Source organism: Phyllostomus hastatus, unplaced genomic scaffold, assembly GCF_019186645.2.
Source record: "Phyllostomus hastatus isolate PE091 unplaced genomic scaffold, TTU_PhHast_1.1 phas_contig_495, whole genome shotgun sequence".
Taxonomy (NCBI): Eukaryota; Metazoa; Chordata; class Mammalia; order Chiroptera; family Phyllostomidae; genus Phyllostomus; species Phyllostomus hastatus.
This window is the reverse complement of record NW_025333895.1, coordinates 6,815,593-6,829,223: the sequence shown is the minus strand read 5'-3', so window position 1 is coordinate 6,829,223 and position 13,631 is coordinate 6,815,593. Positions and strand designations below refer to the sequence as shown.

The 13,631-nt window shown below is 66.1% G+C and overlaps 1 protein-coding gene across 5 annotated transcripts in view; it reads left to right on the top strand.

The window, feature by feature from the left end:
- Nucleotides 1-3,545: 3,545 nt before the first annotated feature.
- The window catches only part of RAPGEF1 (Rap guanine nucleotide exchange factor 1), a 99,080-nt gene continuing 88,994 nt past the window's right edge, over nucleotides 3,546-13,631 (top strand). For 3 of the 5 annotated variants that reach the window (XM_045845989.1, XM_045845983.1, XM_045845981.1), the window contains exon 1: nucleotides 3,546-3,865. In XM_045845989.1, coding sequence (XP_045701945.1) covers nucleotides 3,805-3,865 — 61 coding nt within the window. In that variant the 5' untranslated portion in view covers nucleotides 3,546-3,804. The remainder of the gene's footprint in view (nucleotides 3,866-13,631) is intronic. The other 2 variants (XM_045845992.1, XM_045845991.1) reach the window with 1 other exon arrangement.

The following is a 13,631-nucleotide window of genomic DNA, read 5'->3' as shown; positions in this document are numbered from 1 at the left end:
CCCCTCGCCAGTCACTTCTCCTTCCCTCCTTGTCCCCACGCGCCCCTCGTGCCCTTCCGCTGTTGCCCCGGTGCTGCATCCCAGACGGGGCGGACCTGCATGGGTCCTAAGTCTGTCGCTGGCCCTTTTAGAGAAGTCTCTCGAGAATCCTGCGGTTTCTTAGGCTGCCCCAGCCCCCACTGCTTTTTGCCGCCAGTCATGGGGACTTCCCTTCCTGGCACTAGAGGCCTGGGCGGTGCCGTCTGGCCCGGGGCTGGGATGGCTCGCTCCTGAGATGTCCCTCCCGATTTTTACCCGCCTCACCTGGATGTGGGGCCGCCCCACGCCTCCGAGCGCCTCCGCGTCTCCGCCCTTCCGACAGTCAGGGCGAAGGTGGCTTCTTTCAATCCATGGTCATCGGACTTCCATGCAGCTTGATTTTCTGATGCATCTGGTTGCCACCTGTTTTGTAGTCTAGCTGTCATTTTTGCCGTAGTTGTGCGTGGAGGCAAAGCGCATTTAACTAAACCTCCATCTTGGCCGGGAGTCCGCCGAGCCGTCATTAAATCGGTGCCTGCGGCTGGTGACCAAACGCTCCCTGACCCAGACCCCAACCCTCCCGGGATTGCTGTGAGATCCCGCGGTGACTGAGCACACGCCCGCCGCAGGCAGCCCTCGTGCCCATTACCGCTACTATTAACGACTCCACCCTCCCCTCCGGTCTACTGAAGAGAGTCTTGTCCTCAGGGAGCTGTAGCCCCAGGGGCCGGCAGTCCGAGCTGAGGCGAGCCCTGGGGCCACCGCGCTCACTGCACGGTCTCCACCCTCGTCTCCCAGGACTCCGGTCGTCCCAGGAGCTGACTGTTGTCTGCAAATGCCAAGAAGAGGGCGTGACCTTCTGGAAAGGGCCCGGCTCAGCTAGGCTCCCGGCCCTCTGGCTGTCCTTCGCACGGTCCGGAGAGCCTTGTGACGGTCATCTTGCCTGTCCTTCCCTGGCACGTTGGGAGAAGCCCGCAGCACCCACACAAGTACGGGCTGAGCCCCTCCTTGAGTGTGTTGGAGTTGGGGCCACAGTGCATGAGCCGGGCGCGGTCCCTGGGCCGATGCTGTTTTCCACTTGCCACCCCAGGGCCAGCCGACCAGAGACCGCCCCATCTCCCAGAGCCCTCCGGGATTGCTCCCACTGGTCAGTCCCGCACGGGTCCATCCGCCCTGCCTTGCCTTTCCCGAAGAAACCCCAATAAAAGCTGTGGCCCAGACATTCCCCTAGCTTCTGCCTCCTGCGCCCCCACCGCCCCCGAGCGTTCCCCATGTGGCCCTGCCTGGGCGGTGTGCCTCCGCCTCACAGGAAACGTGAGCGAGGGATTCTTGTAACGGCACGGGCCTCTCCTGTCATCACTTAGTCACCCGCACACATCAAAATCCCAAGGGCACAGGCGGCACAGCCCCGGCCCATGCGGAGCTCACAGTGTCCCGAGGGGACAGACCTTAAGGAGACACCGAGACTTAGAGAGCTCCTTGGGGGGGGGGGTGCCATGCAGGAGCACCGTCAGGTGCTGCCAGCATCTCTGTCAGCGGCCGTGCCACGCGGACAGCGTGGACTTTGTGTCATCCGCGTCTCTTCCCCTGAAGCCGCCGTGTCCCTCCCCCCATCCCCACCACCAGCTGCTGGCCCTAAGGCATCCACTCCCCGGCTTTCTTGCACTTAGCGCAGTTCCCAGGCCTGGCCCACCTGCCTCCAGTCATTGGCTCGGGCACAGGCACGTGGCTCTAACTAGGCTAACGAGAGTCTGCCGGACCCAACTCTGCCGCCGTGGAGGGCGTGGCCATCGGGACAGGGCTGATCCAGAGCAGCACTGTGCTGGATTCCCAGCCTCCGTGCAGTCCTGTCCGTCCCGGCTGTGTCCCTGGTTTGCTAGTTGGCACGGCCAGCAGATTCCTTTCAGTCCTGATCACGCCGAGCCGGGTTTCTGACAGTGAAATCAAGGGTCCCGGCCAGTAGAGGGAGCCAGCCCCACTGGGGAAAGAGGCCCCGTGGAGCTGAGAGTTCAATGGAGAAGGTGAAGACGACTAGGAACAACCTAGTGCGGTGGAGGGGAGAGAATATTCTAGACCGAAAGAGCAGTGTGAGAGGAGGCCCCAGCGTGGGGAGGACAGAGCTTTGGGAATTATCTGCCTCGCTCCCTTGGGTGTGCTCCATTGCAGCTGGAGGCACCATCAATGAACAAGCCTTGTGAACTAAGTGCCGCGACCCTTGGTCGTAGTAATGTCCGGTGCTGCGGTGCTCCATCGCTTGAAAATCCCTTGTCATCTGATACATCATGATTTACTAAATACAGTTTGTTGTGTTGTTACGAACCCCTGTCTGCTTACTCTTCCGTTTAATTTTCTGCTTTGCATGTAGGATCTTGGAGCTAAAACACAGGCCCTTCTTAGCGCAGAAGCTGGAGGAGCTGGGGACAGCGTCAGGGAGGTGGGTGCAGGGCCCAGGGCCGGTGTTGCCTGGTGATGAAGCTGCCGACAAAGCCAGCACTGGGGCTCAGAGCTGCCACTCATCTGGTCGAAAAGAGAAACGGGCCCGTCGGTCTCTGGCTTTGCCTCTGACCCCCAGAGGGCTGGCACTCGTGGCTGGGAGTTTGGGTGCCACCTCTAGCCAGCTCAGCGACAGAATCAGTGCACCCACCGGAGTGTGCGGGAGGTGCAAATAGGAATTTCTGGCGACACCAACCACCTTTCCTTCTCCCTGCAGTGCTCCCAAACTCCGTCCCCATCGCCAGATTACCTAGTTTACCTGTTTCATGGGAAAACTAGCTGGGCTGGTTTCGCGTTACTTCTTTGTGTTCTGCCTGTGGCCAGGCCAGCACAGGGCAGATCTTCCCACATGTGAACATCCCTCATGTGACTAACATTTGTTGTTATTTATACTTGCTTTATATGGTTTATGCTGATGCCCCAGAATATGAACCTTTCAGAGGGAAGAATCCATTTCTGCAGGGCTCGCGGCAGCTACCACAGTGCCTAGCCCAGGCAGGATCTAAATCAGTGACTTTTACTGAACTCCTCACTATGCTAGAAAAGGCCCCCACAGCTGAGCTCCAGCCTGGAGGGTCCCTTGGTCCCCATCTGGGGGGTCAAATGAATAGGGCACACAGGGGTCACTGTGTCCTAATGGGCTGGGCCCAGGCGGTAGGTAGCATGGAGACTCTAGGGAATCTGGGGAACTGAGGTGGGGTCAGACCCAGACCTGGCCCCGTGGCGTATGGGGGTGAGAAGGTCAGGTCAGACCAAACCCCTGGTCCGATCAGTCCCAGGTCTGGAGCTGCTGGGATGGCTGGGAGCACTGAGCCTTGATGGGGGAAGGGCGGGTCAGCCTCTAGCCGTCGCGCAGAGACTCCCGGCCGGCAGGGAGCGCTGCGCCCCGACGGGAGGCGCGGGCCGGCTCCGGGCCGGCAGGGGGCGCTGGGCTCGCGGCGGCGCGGGGGACGCCCGGCAGGTGGCGCTCTGGCCGCGGCCGAGGCCCGGCGGGCGGCGGCGGCGGCGGCGGCGGCGGCGCGGCGGTGCGCCGGCTCGCTGGCTCGGGCAAGCGGCGGCGGCGGCGGCGGGAGCGGAGGAGGCGGAGCGGCGCGGCGGCGGCGGCAGGCGGCTGGCGGCTGGCGGCGGGAGCGGCGGCGGCCCCGGACCGGCCGGAGCGCCGCTGGCCGAGCGCACAGGCCGCGGCCCGCGGAGCCCGCCATGCCGGCGCGGGTGTGAGGCGCGGCGAGCCAGCGCCGAGGCGAGCGGCGGCCGCGCCGGCCGGGGTTCCCGCAGCGGCCCGGCCTGGGCCCGATGAGCGGCGGCCTCGGCCTCCGGCGCAGCCCGGAAATGTCCGGCAAGGTCGAGAAAGCAGGTGAGGCGCGGCGGCCGGCGGGGTGCGGGCCGAGCCCACGGCGGGGCCGGCGGCGCTGCCGGGACTCGCGGGCCTGCGGGTGCGCCGGGGGCAGAAGTGAAACCGCGCCCGGGCCTGCTCGGGCGCGGGCGGCGGGCGGCGGGCGGCCCTGCGCCGCGCTCTCCGGGGCTCACGGGCGCCGGCGGGCACGGGGGCCGGGGGTTGGGGCCCGGGCGGGCCGCGGGAACTTCCCGACCGCGGCTCGGACCCGGGGACCGGCAGCAGAAGCCACGGCTGCATGTGCAAGTGGCTGCAGCGCCCCGAGCCCCGCCAGGCGGTTGTCTGTTTTAGACGGAAGAGCGGAGCCATAAAATGTGTCATTTCTAATGAGCCTCGAGTTTAGATTTAACCAGATGTGTCTCCTTCGGTGGCTTCAAAGGCAGCAGGCGGGATGTGTCAGGGCATCTGCAGGGCCCGGTGGAGTTTTCCTCCCTCCGGTGTCCGGCTCAGCTCTGGGAGCAGGGCGCGTGGGGAGCCGCTTAGGTTTGGGGCAGCCTGTAAATCTTCACGCAAACCTCGTCTCTTTGTGTGTTCCTAGAAATCTCGGCGAGCTGCCTTCCGCGGACCCGGGTTTTGCCCGGAGGGGGAGTAGTGTCCCCCTGAGGTTCAATTAGGCTGCGCCTAGGGGGCCTGGGGCTTAATTAGCCAGCGACACCTTGCAGGGTGCATCCTCGGTGCAAGGTGAGGGCCCCTGTTCCGGAGCCAGACTGTGGGTGCGAGCAGCCGGGGCCCCTGGGCTGGGCGTGCGCCGGCCTCCGGTGGGCAGAGCACCCTGATGGGGAAGTGGCTGCGGTTCCCCAGGTTGAACCCAGAGAGTCCCTTTGCTGGGACGCGCCTGGGAGTGGACCCAGAAGGCAGTGGTTTAAACACAGGAAGAAAAATTTTGTGGCCTTTATTGAGGGTTTCCTATACATCCGGCTCTGTGCTGAGCACCTTAAGTGCATCAAGAATGAAGAAGTCCTTGCAGATTTTCAGTGACAGAGAACACGGTCTGGTTTTCAGGCTGGGGGCGAGATCCTTGCAGGCCCCGCTGCAAGACAGCAGCTGGCCGATTGGCCGGCTCTGACCAGGAGCCGGGGGTCTTCCTTGGGGCGGGGCGCTCGGTGTCAGGTGCTGCTTCTGGGGCATTTTTCTCACTGGTCTCCAGCCCCAGGGCCTTGGCCGGGGACCACAAGCTGCTTCCCGACACATGTGCGGTTCCAGAAATATCTTGGGTTAATCTGTGAATCATATTTCTCAGGAACCCTTTGGTAATGTCTCAGAAGGGGGCTGGCGGGAAAGTGGGAGAATTTATTTTTAAAATAACACGAACAGGGTACGTGTTGATTGTTAGGGTGCATTCATGGTCAAAATCTTGGAAGTCGTGGAATAGTAACCGGGGTGAGATGAAAATCACCCCTCATCCCACCCAGGCCTCTGGGAAAGAGAGGCCCCCTCAGGCGCCTTCTCCGTGGCCCGGGGACCGCGGGCCTGAGGCCGGCCTGTGTCCGCGGAGCTGCTCCTGGGGGCCACCGCCTGCTGCCAGGGGCTGCAGGAGGATGGGCAGGCAGGATGGGCCTGCCTGTCGGAGGTGGGACGGCCCCCTCCAGCGGGACACCTGGCTCCCCGGAGTTGGTGCCGGTCATGGGGGAGGGGCCCCTGCAGGGCTGGCGTTTGCGTTTGGCTCTGAGGAGAGGGTGAGGGCACCCTGCGTGCGGTTGGAGATGGGGGGAGAGGGCAGAGTGGACGGGGCCCTCCGGGGATCGGGAAGCTCGGGAGGAAGGTGCGTTTGGTGAGAGGCGGCCGAGACTGAGGGTTGGCACCCGCGGGGCCAGCAGAGGCCCAGCCCGCTGGCGTGAGGCCCCCCGCTGGGATTCACACCTGGCGCGTGCCAGGGAGAGTGGACACTCCCGCAGTGGGGTGGTGGGGGGCGCCTTCCTGGTGGTCCTGCCGGCCACTCCGAGTGGACTCCCCTTCGCCCTTCGACGAGGTTTCCCGTGGGGTTTCCGGTGGGGTTTCCTGGGCAGACCTGCCACCTAGTCGTGCGCAGGAGGGGTCCTCGGGGGCAGCGGGGCTCCCGGGAGCAGGCGGCGGTCGGGGGGCCCGAGCCTGACGCCCGGCGAGCCGTCACTGCCGCTCAGCTTCTGGGGACCTGCAGCCACACAGGCGTCACTCCTACGTGTCCCTGCTCTCTTCTCGCTGGAAGCGGAAGGGCTCTCGCTTCTCGGGCGTAGGGAGTCCCAGCTTCTTGAGTTAAAGGGAAACCCTTCTCCCCGGCCTCCTGCCTGCTCCCCCGTCCTGATCGGCCCCGGTGAGCCGGCCTCTTGGGCCCGGGGCGGCTCCTCAGTGTGCTCGGTCGCTCCGCGTGCCTGGCTGCGGTGGGGCCTGAAGGCCAGGCGGGCTGCCCCCACCGCCCCCCGCCGTTTCCTGGGGACACAGGAAGGCGAGCCTCGGAGCGAGCTGTCCCCACCCAGCTGTCTCTGGCCCGGGCCTCGTGGGCCATCAGGGCAGGCTGTGTGCCCGAGGGGGGCCGAGGGTCAGTCCGCTGCCCGGCGCCCGTCCAGCTCGGCTTGGTGGGGAGGGCTGGACTTGGAGGGCGGGAAGAGGGCTGGGGGGCAGGGGCGTCGGTGAGCTTTGGCACCTCTCAGAAGGGAGGGGGCGGCCAAGGGGCTCCCGGGGCGAGCCTGTGCGCAGAACTGGCGAGGAGAGGAGGCTGCTTCCAAGGAGCTCGGAGGGGCTGGTCTGACAGACGGCAGAGGCCGCCTTGGGGACCAGTGTGCGTGGCCCTGGGCGGGCCCCGTGGGGTGGGTTTCAGCTGCTCCCGGGTCCAGCAGGCCCGGGGCAGGGGGCCTGGACGTGTCTGGAGCTTAAGCAGCTCTGCTCTGTGAGTGGAGGTGACCGACGGGTGGCCGTGGGCCGGACGGGGTCCGCAGACGTGTCGCAGCTGACCCACAGGTGCTCTTGAAGAAACGGGACAGAGGTGACGGTCAATATGTAAGACCCCTGAGGCCAGTCTCCAGTCCCAGGTTTCCGGTTGACTCAAAAGTGAGAACTCAGGTGACTCTGACCTGTGTTCCTCCCAGGCAGGGACGGGCGGCCCGTCCCCCTGCCCGCCGCAGCGCCGCCCCGTCCCTGCCTGGGCTGCTGGCGGCCCTTCCTCGGAGAGGCGTTTGTGTGAGTTGCCTTTCACCGCACTGTGCAAGCTTTGCCCCGTGCGCCCACTGGGCTGTTCCCCGTTCCCGGTGGGGAGCCCCCGTCGGGTGCCTGGGGGTCCCGGAGTCAGTGTCTGTGCTGGGCGGGCGGTGGGGCGGCCCGGGGTGGTCCGGGAGGCCACGGCCACCTTCCTGGGGTGGGGTGAGGGTGGGCATCAGGAGCCTGGGCTCCGCGGCGCTGAGGCTGAGAGGGAGGCAGGGAGGCGGCATCGGTCAGTGGGCGCGGCGGTGGGCGGGGAGGAAGGCAGCTTCCCTCTCACTGGCCGGACTCCCTGGCTGCTCCCTGGTGCCCTCCCACCCCCGACAGACAGTGCCCCTGCACCGCCCGGGGCTCGAAGGTGTTCTGGGCCCCGGGCTGCGACAGGGACCCCGCCTGCTGGGCCTCGCCTTCTGCCGGGGGCAGACGCCAGGAGCACATCAGTGCCGAGGCCCCGGTCTGTGCCCCTGGCTCACCGCAGTCTGTGTGGGAGCTCCTGCCCCGAGGGCCCCCCGCCTCCCCGGGCCAGTTTGGGGAGGGGGCTGCCACAGCCTGGAGTGGCTGTGGGGGGGGAGCAGGTGAAAGGGAGGGGCTCCCCCAGTGCACCACGGCCTGTGGACGGGTGCACACGGCGTCTGACTCCAGTGCCGTGTTTTCCTGTCCCCGGGAGCTTTGGCCGTGACTCAGAAACTGCCCCCGACTGCATTGTCTCGGGACAGACACAGTGCACGCGCCCTGTCCGGTGGGCCACGTCCTGGCGCAGCGGTGGGCACTGCGCTTCGACCAGCTTTAACGCCTCCCAGGTCGGACACTTTCTTTCTCCCGCCGTTAGCAATCTTAGTGGCCAGACGGGTCCGCCTACGAGCAGGGCGCTTCTCTGGCGCCCGGCGGCGCTCCCTCCCTTCGGCCTGCAGCGCGCCCAGGCCCCCCTTGCTGGCGAGTGCCGGGCGCCTCCCAGTGGCCCAGGGCCCACGGGAGCCTGGCCGTCCCCAGGTCACCATCCAGGGGTGACCTCACATTGTCCTGAGTGCTTCTGAAATTGCCTGTGGCGTTGAGAAGGGATTGATGGGAGATGTCACTGCTGGTCCTCACGGTGGTCCCGGGAGGCAGGGCCGGTGTCCCCGCTCGGCCAGGGAGGTGCAGTGCCCCGCCTGCGGCCGCAGCCCCCGCACAGGGACGCGGGAGCCGACCCGGGCGGCTCCCCGCCGGCCCCGAGTCGTACGGGGCTCCGCTCGCAGCCTCTCGCGTTGCCGTGGGCGCAGCAGCTTCCTGTCGGTTCCCGTCCGTGTTCCTTTCTGACCCCCCCTCGCCCCCAAAACCTCAGTGAAGTTAGGGAAGACCCGGCGTGGCCTTCAGGCTGCCCGTGATGCTGCAAACGCCCCTCGCATCGGTGGCGCTCTAAGGCGGCCAGAACTCGCACGGACACGGGCCGAGTGTGTCTTCAAAAGCCAGCGCGGTGGCCCCAGATGCTCCTCGGTCTCCTGAGCAGCTGCTGGCAGAGGTGGCTTGGATGGGAGCCCTCGTGGCCGGCAGACCTGGTAGGAGGCCCGCATGGGTGAGTCATGCGTGAGCTTGCAGAAAAATCACTTCCCAAATTAGCCCGGGCCGGAGAGCGCCGGGAGCACGGGGCGGCCTTGCCTCAGCCCGGCTGGCCGTGTCCCCGTTGCCATAACAAGATGACGCACTGGAAAGAGCGGCGGCCTGGCAACGCGGCCCGAGGCCACGCCCACGCGGCCGCGGTAGGGCACCCTGCCGCCGGGACAGGTGCCGCCCGCCTCCCCACCCACCTTGCCCCGCGGGCTGCTTTTCCACTGGAGAGACGGAACCCACCCTTGGCGAGTTCCCAGGGGACCTGTCACCTCGGGCTCTGGTCCGTTGTTCAGGCCACGTGATGGGTGCCCGGGCCTGGCACTGTGACCTGGAGTGGCTCTTCCCTTCCCCGGGTCTCGCCCTCCCCGGCGGCGCGGTGCGGAGGAGGGGGAGGAGGAGGCGCGCCGGAGCTGCTTCCCCGTTCCGTGACGCCGGGGTGGCAGGTCCTCTTCCTGCTGGGGCAGCCGGCACATGCCGGGCCGGCGCCTCTCTGGAGCGGCCAGCCCTCGCTCAGCTGCAGCCCCCGAGGCCCCTCCTCGGCCTCCACCCAGTGCAGCGCGAAAACCCACTTCCTGACGCTCACAGCCACCTCTTCTGCCCGCACGGCCTCCTCCTCGGACCAGACCCGCGCCTGCTCTGCCCCCCGCAGGCAGCGCCTCCCGCGGGGGGGCCCAGACACACACGCACTCCGGGCGGGACGGTGCTGTGCACCCCGCCTCGCTCAGAAACCCAAGCCCTAGCTCCCTTCCTGCACTGCGCAGCCCTGAACCGCCCACTGGCTCCGTGAGGGAGGGGGCGCCCGCCTGGCCCGCCAGGGGCTCGCCGCCGCAGCACGGGCGGGTGCTCAGTCCCCGCTGGCTGGGAAATGAGGGGGGGCCGTCAGCGTGGTCACGGAACAAGCTGAGGTTTCTGATTCCAAGTCTCAAGGTCGTCTGCGAAAGGAGCTCCTGGGCTGTGAATGCCCAGCCTGGGTGTTTCTGGGAGAGCGGGCAGCCCCCCGCCCCCCCCCCCCGGGGGCCTGCGGTTAGCTGGGGCCGCGGTGCTGTCCCCGCGCCCGGGCCAGTGCGGTCTGCGGAAAATCGGCGGCGAGGCCGAGAGCACCTTCCCGGAGCCCGGAGAGAGCACTGGGCCGTGCAGAGAGGCGGGGCTGCCCTTGACCCTGTGTGCAGCTGCCCCTGGTGGGGACCTCGGGGTGGGGCTGGGCGCCCCCTTCTCTAGGCTGCAGGATCCTGCCTTCCATTCACAGACCTGGGCTGCACCAGCCCGGCCCAGCCCAGCAAGGAGAGAGGAGACCTGCCCCCACTCCTCCCTCTCTCCCACCGGCCTCTGAGTGTCGTTTAGGGACAGCCCTGCACTGTCACCCTCTTGGGGGGGGGGCTGGAGAGGCAGGCTGTCGGGGGTCTCGGGCTTAGGAGAGCACCTTTTACGGTTCCCCCGGCCCGTGGTTTGGGAGGCGGGTGCTGGAGTCAGGCGGGCGCCCTCACCTGCGGTCCGGATGGTGTCTCCCGCAGACCCGCTGCCGTTTGTGACGGCTCGACTGGGGCCCGGCAGTGGGCTCTCTCCGGCTCTCTCCCGGCTTCCCGGCACCACACCTCATTGGACTGCAGGTGGGGTTCCTGGTCGGGAAGCACCTCCCTGCTTCTCCCACAGGGGAAGCGGGCCTGTCGCTCACAGCCTGGCTATGGCGGTTCCCGAGACTGGGGGGGACGGACGGGAGGGCGCAGTCCGGGCGTTCGCTTCCAGCTTTTCAGGGGTTCACGCCTTGGGCGTGGACTGGCCGTCGAGGCTCCCAGCCGCCGCGCTCCCAGGTGGCAGCCAGCCCGCCCGCCCGCCCGAGCAGCAGCGTGCGGCCTGCAGTCTCGGGGAGAAGGGAGGCTCGGACGGACGTGGAAGGAGAAGCGGGGACAGCAGGGGTCCCCTGGGATGCGATGGCTCTGAGCAGCACTCAGTTGACCCCAACCAAGCAAATTAACAGAAGAATGCAAAGCGAACCTCTCGCTGGGAACAGTGGTGATACTGACTGCTGGTTGTGGGCAGTCACGCGCCCTGTCCTCAAGGGAGCGGTTGTGACCGAACAGATGGAGGGCTGTGCGCGGGCCGTGGCGCTGGCCACTCCCGGACCCTCCTTTCAGTGGCCGGCACCGGTGGCTGTGCGGGCGCCCCCGCGCGGGGGCTTCCCGGGCGCCGTGCCGGGCTCCGCTCCGGTGAGTTCGCACCCGTGGCGTCCCGTGGCCCTCGCAGCAGGGGCTCGCTCTGCGGCGGCGGAGGCAGCAGCTCCCCGTCCTCCGTGCAGGGGGTCCCGAGACCAGAGTGGCAGCTTTGCCTGCAGCCCCCTCACCCAGTGGGGCCGGGTTAGGGCTGAAGGCCGTGCCTCCTCCCCATTTCTCCCTGTTCCCACTGGCTGTGACGACGCGATCCTCTCGGCCGTGTTGATTGGGGGGAGCACGAGCCTGCCCGCTTCCCGGGGGCCCTCTGGCACGGGCTGCCGCTGCACTCACAGGGCCCCTTGAGAACCCCGGAGGGGCGCGAGGGAAGGCTGGGGCCCCCTGGCCTGCTGGGTCCTGCCCCAGCGTCGCGCTTCCTGCCGGGTGACCTCGGGCAGACGCGGACGTCTTTCTGAGCCTCCGGTGCCCGTGCTGCAACCCGGCCCCCGGGCTGCAGACCGACCCCCCCGGAGCCCTTTCTCACGCGGGCTCCTCGTGAGTCTCATCTGCGGTAGAAAAGGGGCAGTTGGGGTGGATTGGGGTTTTCGTTGGGTTTTCAAGACACTGACTTTGCATGGCACTCGTTCATCATCACAATAAAATTTACATAACCCTCTAAAGCTTCCAGAACACTTACAGGACTTGAGCTTCTTGCTGCTGTTTTAGGTTTTGTCCTTTTGTTTGGTTGTACGAGGTATTGGGGTCGCAAGGCACTTTTTCACAAATGAGGAGGACGACCCTAGCTAGCTGTTATTGAGTGCCTCCCGTGTGCCTCCAGGCGCGGTCCGAGGTAGTGAGTTCCGTTCTTACAGAGAGAGATGGAGAGAGAGAGGGAGAGATGGCAGGGCCGCCCGTTTGACCGTGGGGGAAAGGGAGGCAGCAGGAGGCCGTGTGCTGAGTGAGCGGTGGAGCCGCCTGGCCCCCTCGGGACCCTGGGTCCAGGGTCCAGCGCGGGCCCACTGCAGAGCCCCCAGAGGCTGGCCGGGGGGCACCTTCGCTGTCTTTGGTCGGCCGGGCTGTGGGCTTCCCCTGGGGCTTTCCAGCCTCTCTGCAGGGCCGGTGACGCGGGCCCGCAGCTGCGTGTTGGGAAACAGCCGCCGGCCCCTCGGCGGCAGAGGCAGCCCACAGAGTGCGCTGCCAAAAGTGCCGCACGGGAATCGGCCTCGGGTGTGAGCGGCGGAGAGGGGCCCCTGGTTGAAATAGCTCCGTCCACCATCCGTCTGTCCACCACCCGCCCGCTCCTCGACACAGCGTGGGCTGAGAGTGCCAGACTGGCCGCCGCCTGCGCCATGAGCAGGAGCTTCTGGAGATCCAGGCTCTCCTACTTTCCTTTTAAGATTTTATTTATTTCGTTTTAGAGAAAGGGGAAGGGAGGGAGAAAGAGAGGGAAAGAAACATCAACATGTGGTTGCCTCTTGAGTGCCCCCTACTGGGGGCCCGGCCCACAACCCAGGCATGTGCCCTGACTGGCAATCGAACCGGTGACCCTTCCGTTTACAGGCTGGCGCTCAGTCCACTGAGCCACACCAGCCAGGGCCCGACCGTTTATCTCGGCAGTCGGTGGTGGTTCTGGTCAGCAGTGAGCTGCTAGTTTTCGGGGAGTCGGTCGTTATACTCGGATTTTTGACTGCGAGGGGGGTCAGCGCCCCTGCTCCTTGTGCGGTTCCAGGGTCATCTGTACCCCCCTCGGGGCCTCTGCCTCTCCACCCCCTCCCCGCCTCTCTCACACACACACACACACACACACACACGAGACAGTAGAGTTCCGAGGGACAGGTTTTCACAACAAAGTGAAAAATCTCCAGAGAGACCTTGCTTCTAAGGAAGAGAGCGGCATTTCGTGGCAGCCGCACATGCACCCGACCCTCAGAGGTGGGGGGGGGGGACAGGCCTAAGGCTCTTTCCTCTGTCCGTCCATCTGTCCGTCCGTCCATCTGAGGGGAGGGGAGGGCCGTGCTCATGCGTGGCAGCTCATCTCGGCGCCAGAGCCGGCCCGTGGCTGGCAGGTGTGTTTTCCCCCCATCCCAAGAGACGCCACAGCCGTTTCTCCTGGCAGGGGCGACTCTCAGGATTAATTAAACCGTCCGCGCTCAGCGCGGCAGGCGACACGGTCCCAGCACGGTGCTTCTGTTTTACGCTGGTCGAAACGCCGTAGGCCGTTCAGGGTCCTCTGTGCGAGTCACGCGCATGTTGCGCTGAAGGCTGCCAGCAGTGTGACTTCAGCCCCTTGACCCCCCCGCCCCCGGTTAACGTTCGCAGCTGAGAGCAACTCAGAAGTCCCGGCGTGGTGTTCCTCATCTTCCTCGGCCCGTGCCGCACGGGGCTTTTCTTTTTTCTTTTTCCCTTTAAAATTTATTGTTGTTCTTTTTTTCAATTTTTTAATTTATTGTTGTTCTGCCTTTCTGATCTGGGACGGGGTTGCGCACAGCCTCCCCGCCGGTCCGTCCTTGTGGACGGCCTGAAACACAGTGCTCGCAGAGGCTGGGCCGGGCAGCCTCCCCAGCCCGCCCTCCCGCCGGCCCCAGGCCACAGAGCCTCTCCCTCGGTCGGTCGGCTGCGCTCGCCCGCGCTTCCGCCCCAGCTTGCCCGGGCTCCTGCGGATGTCAGTCCTCTGAGCTCACCGGGGAGCCGCGGGCACGGGCTGGAAGCATGCCTTTCTGCATGACCGCTCCTTGCCTCTTTTTTCTCTGTTCACCAGGCGCTGTCTCTGTTAACCACCCTAAATGTGCGAGACTGTAGAACGCAAGAAAGGAACGGGGCCGGGG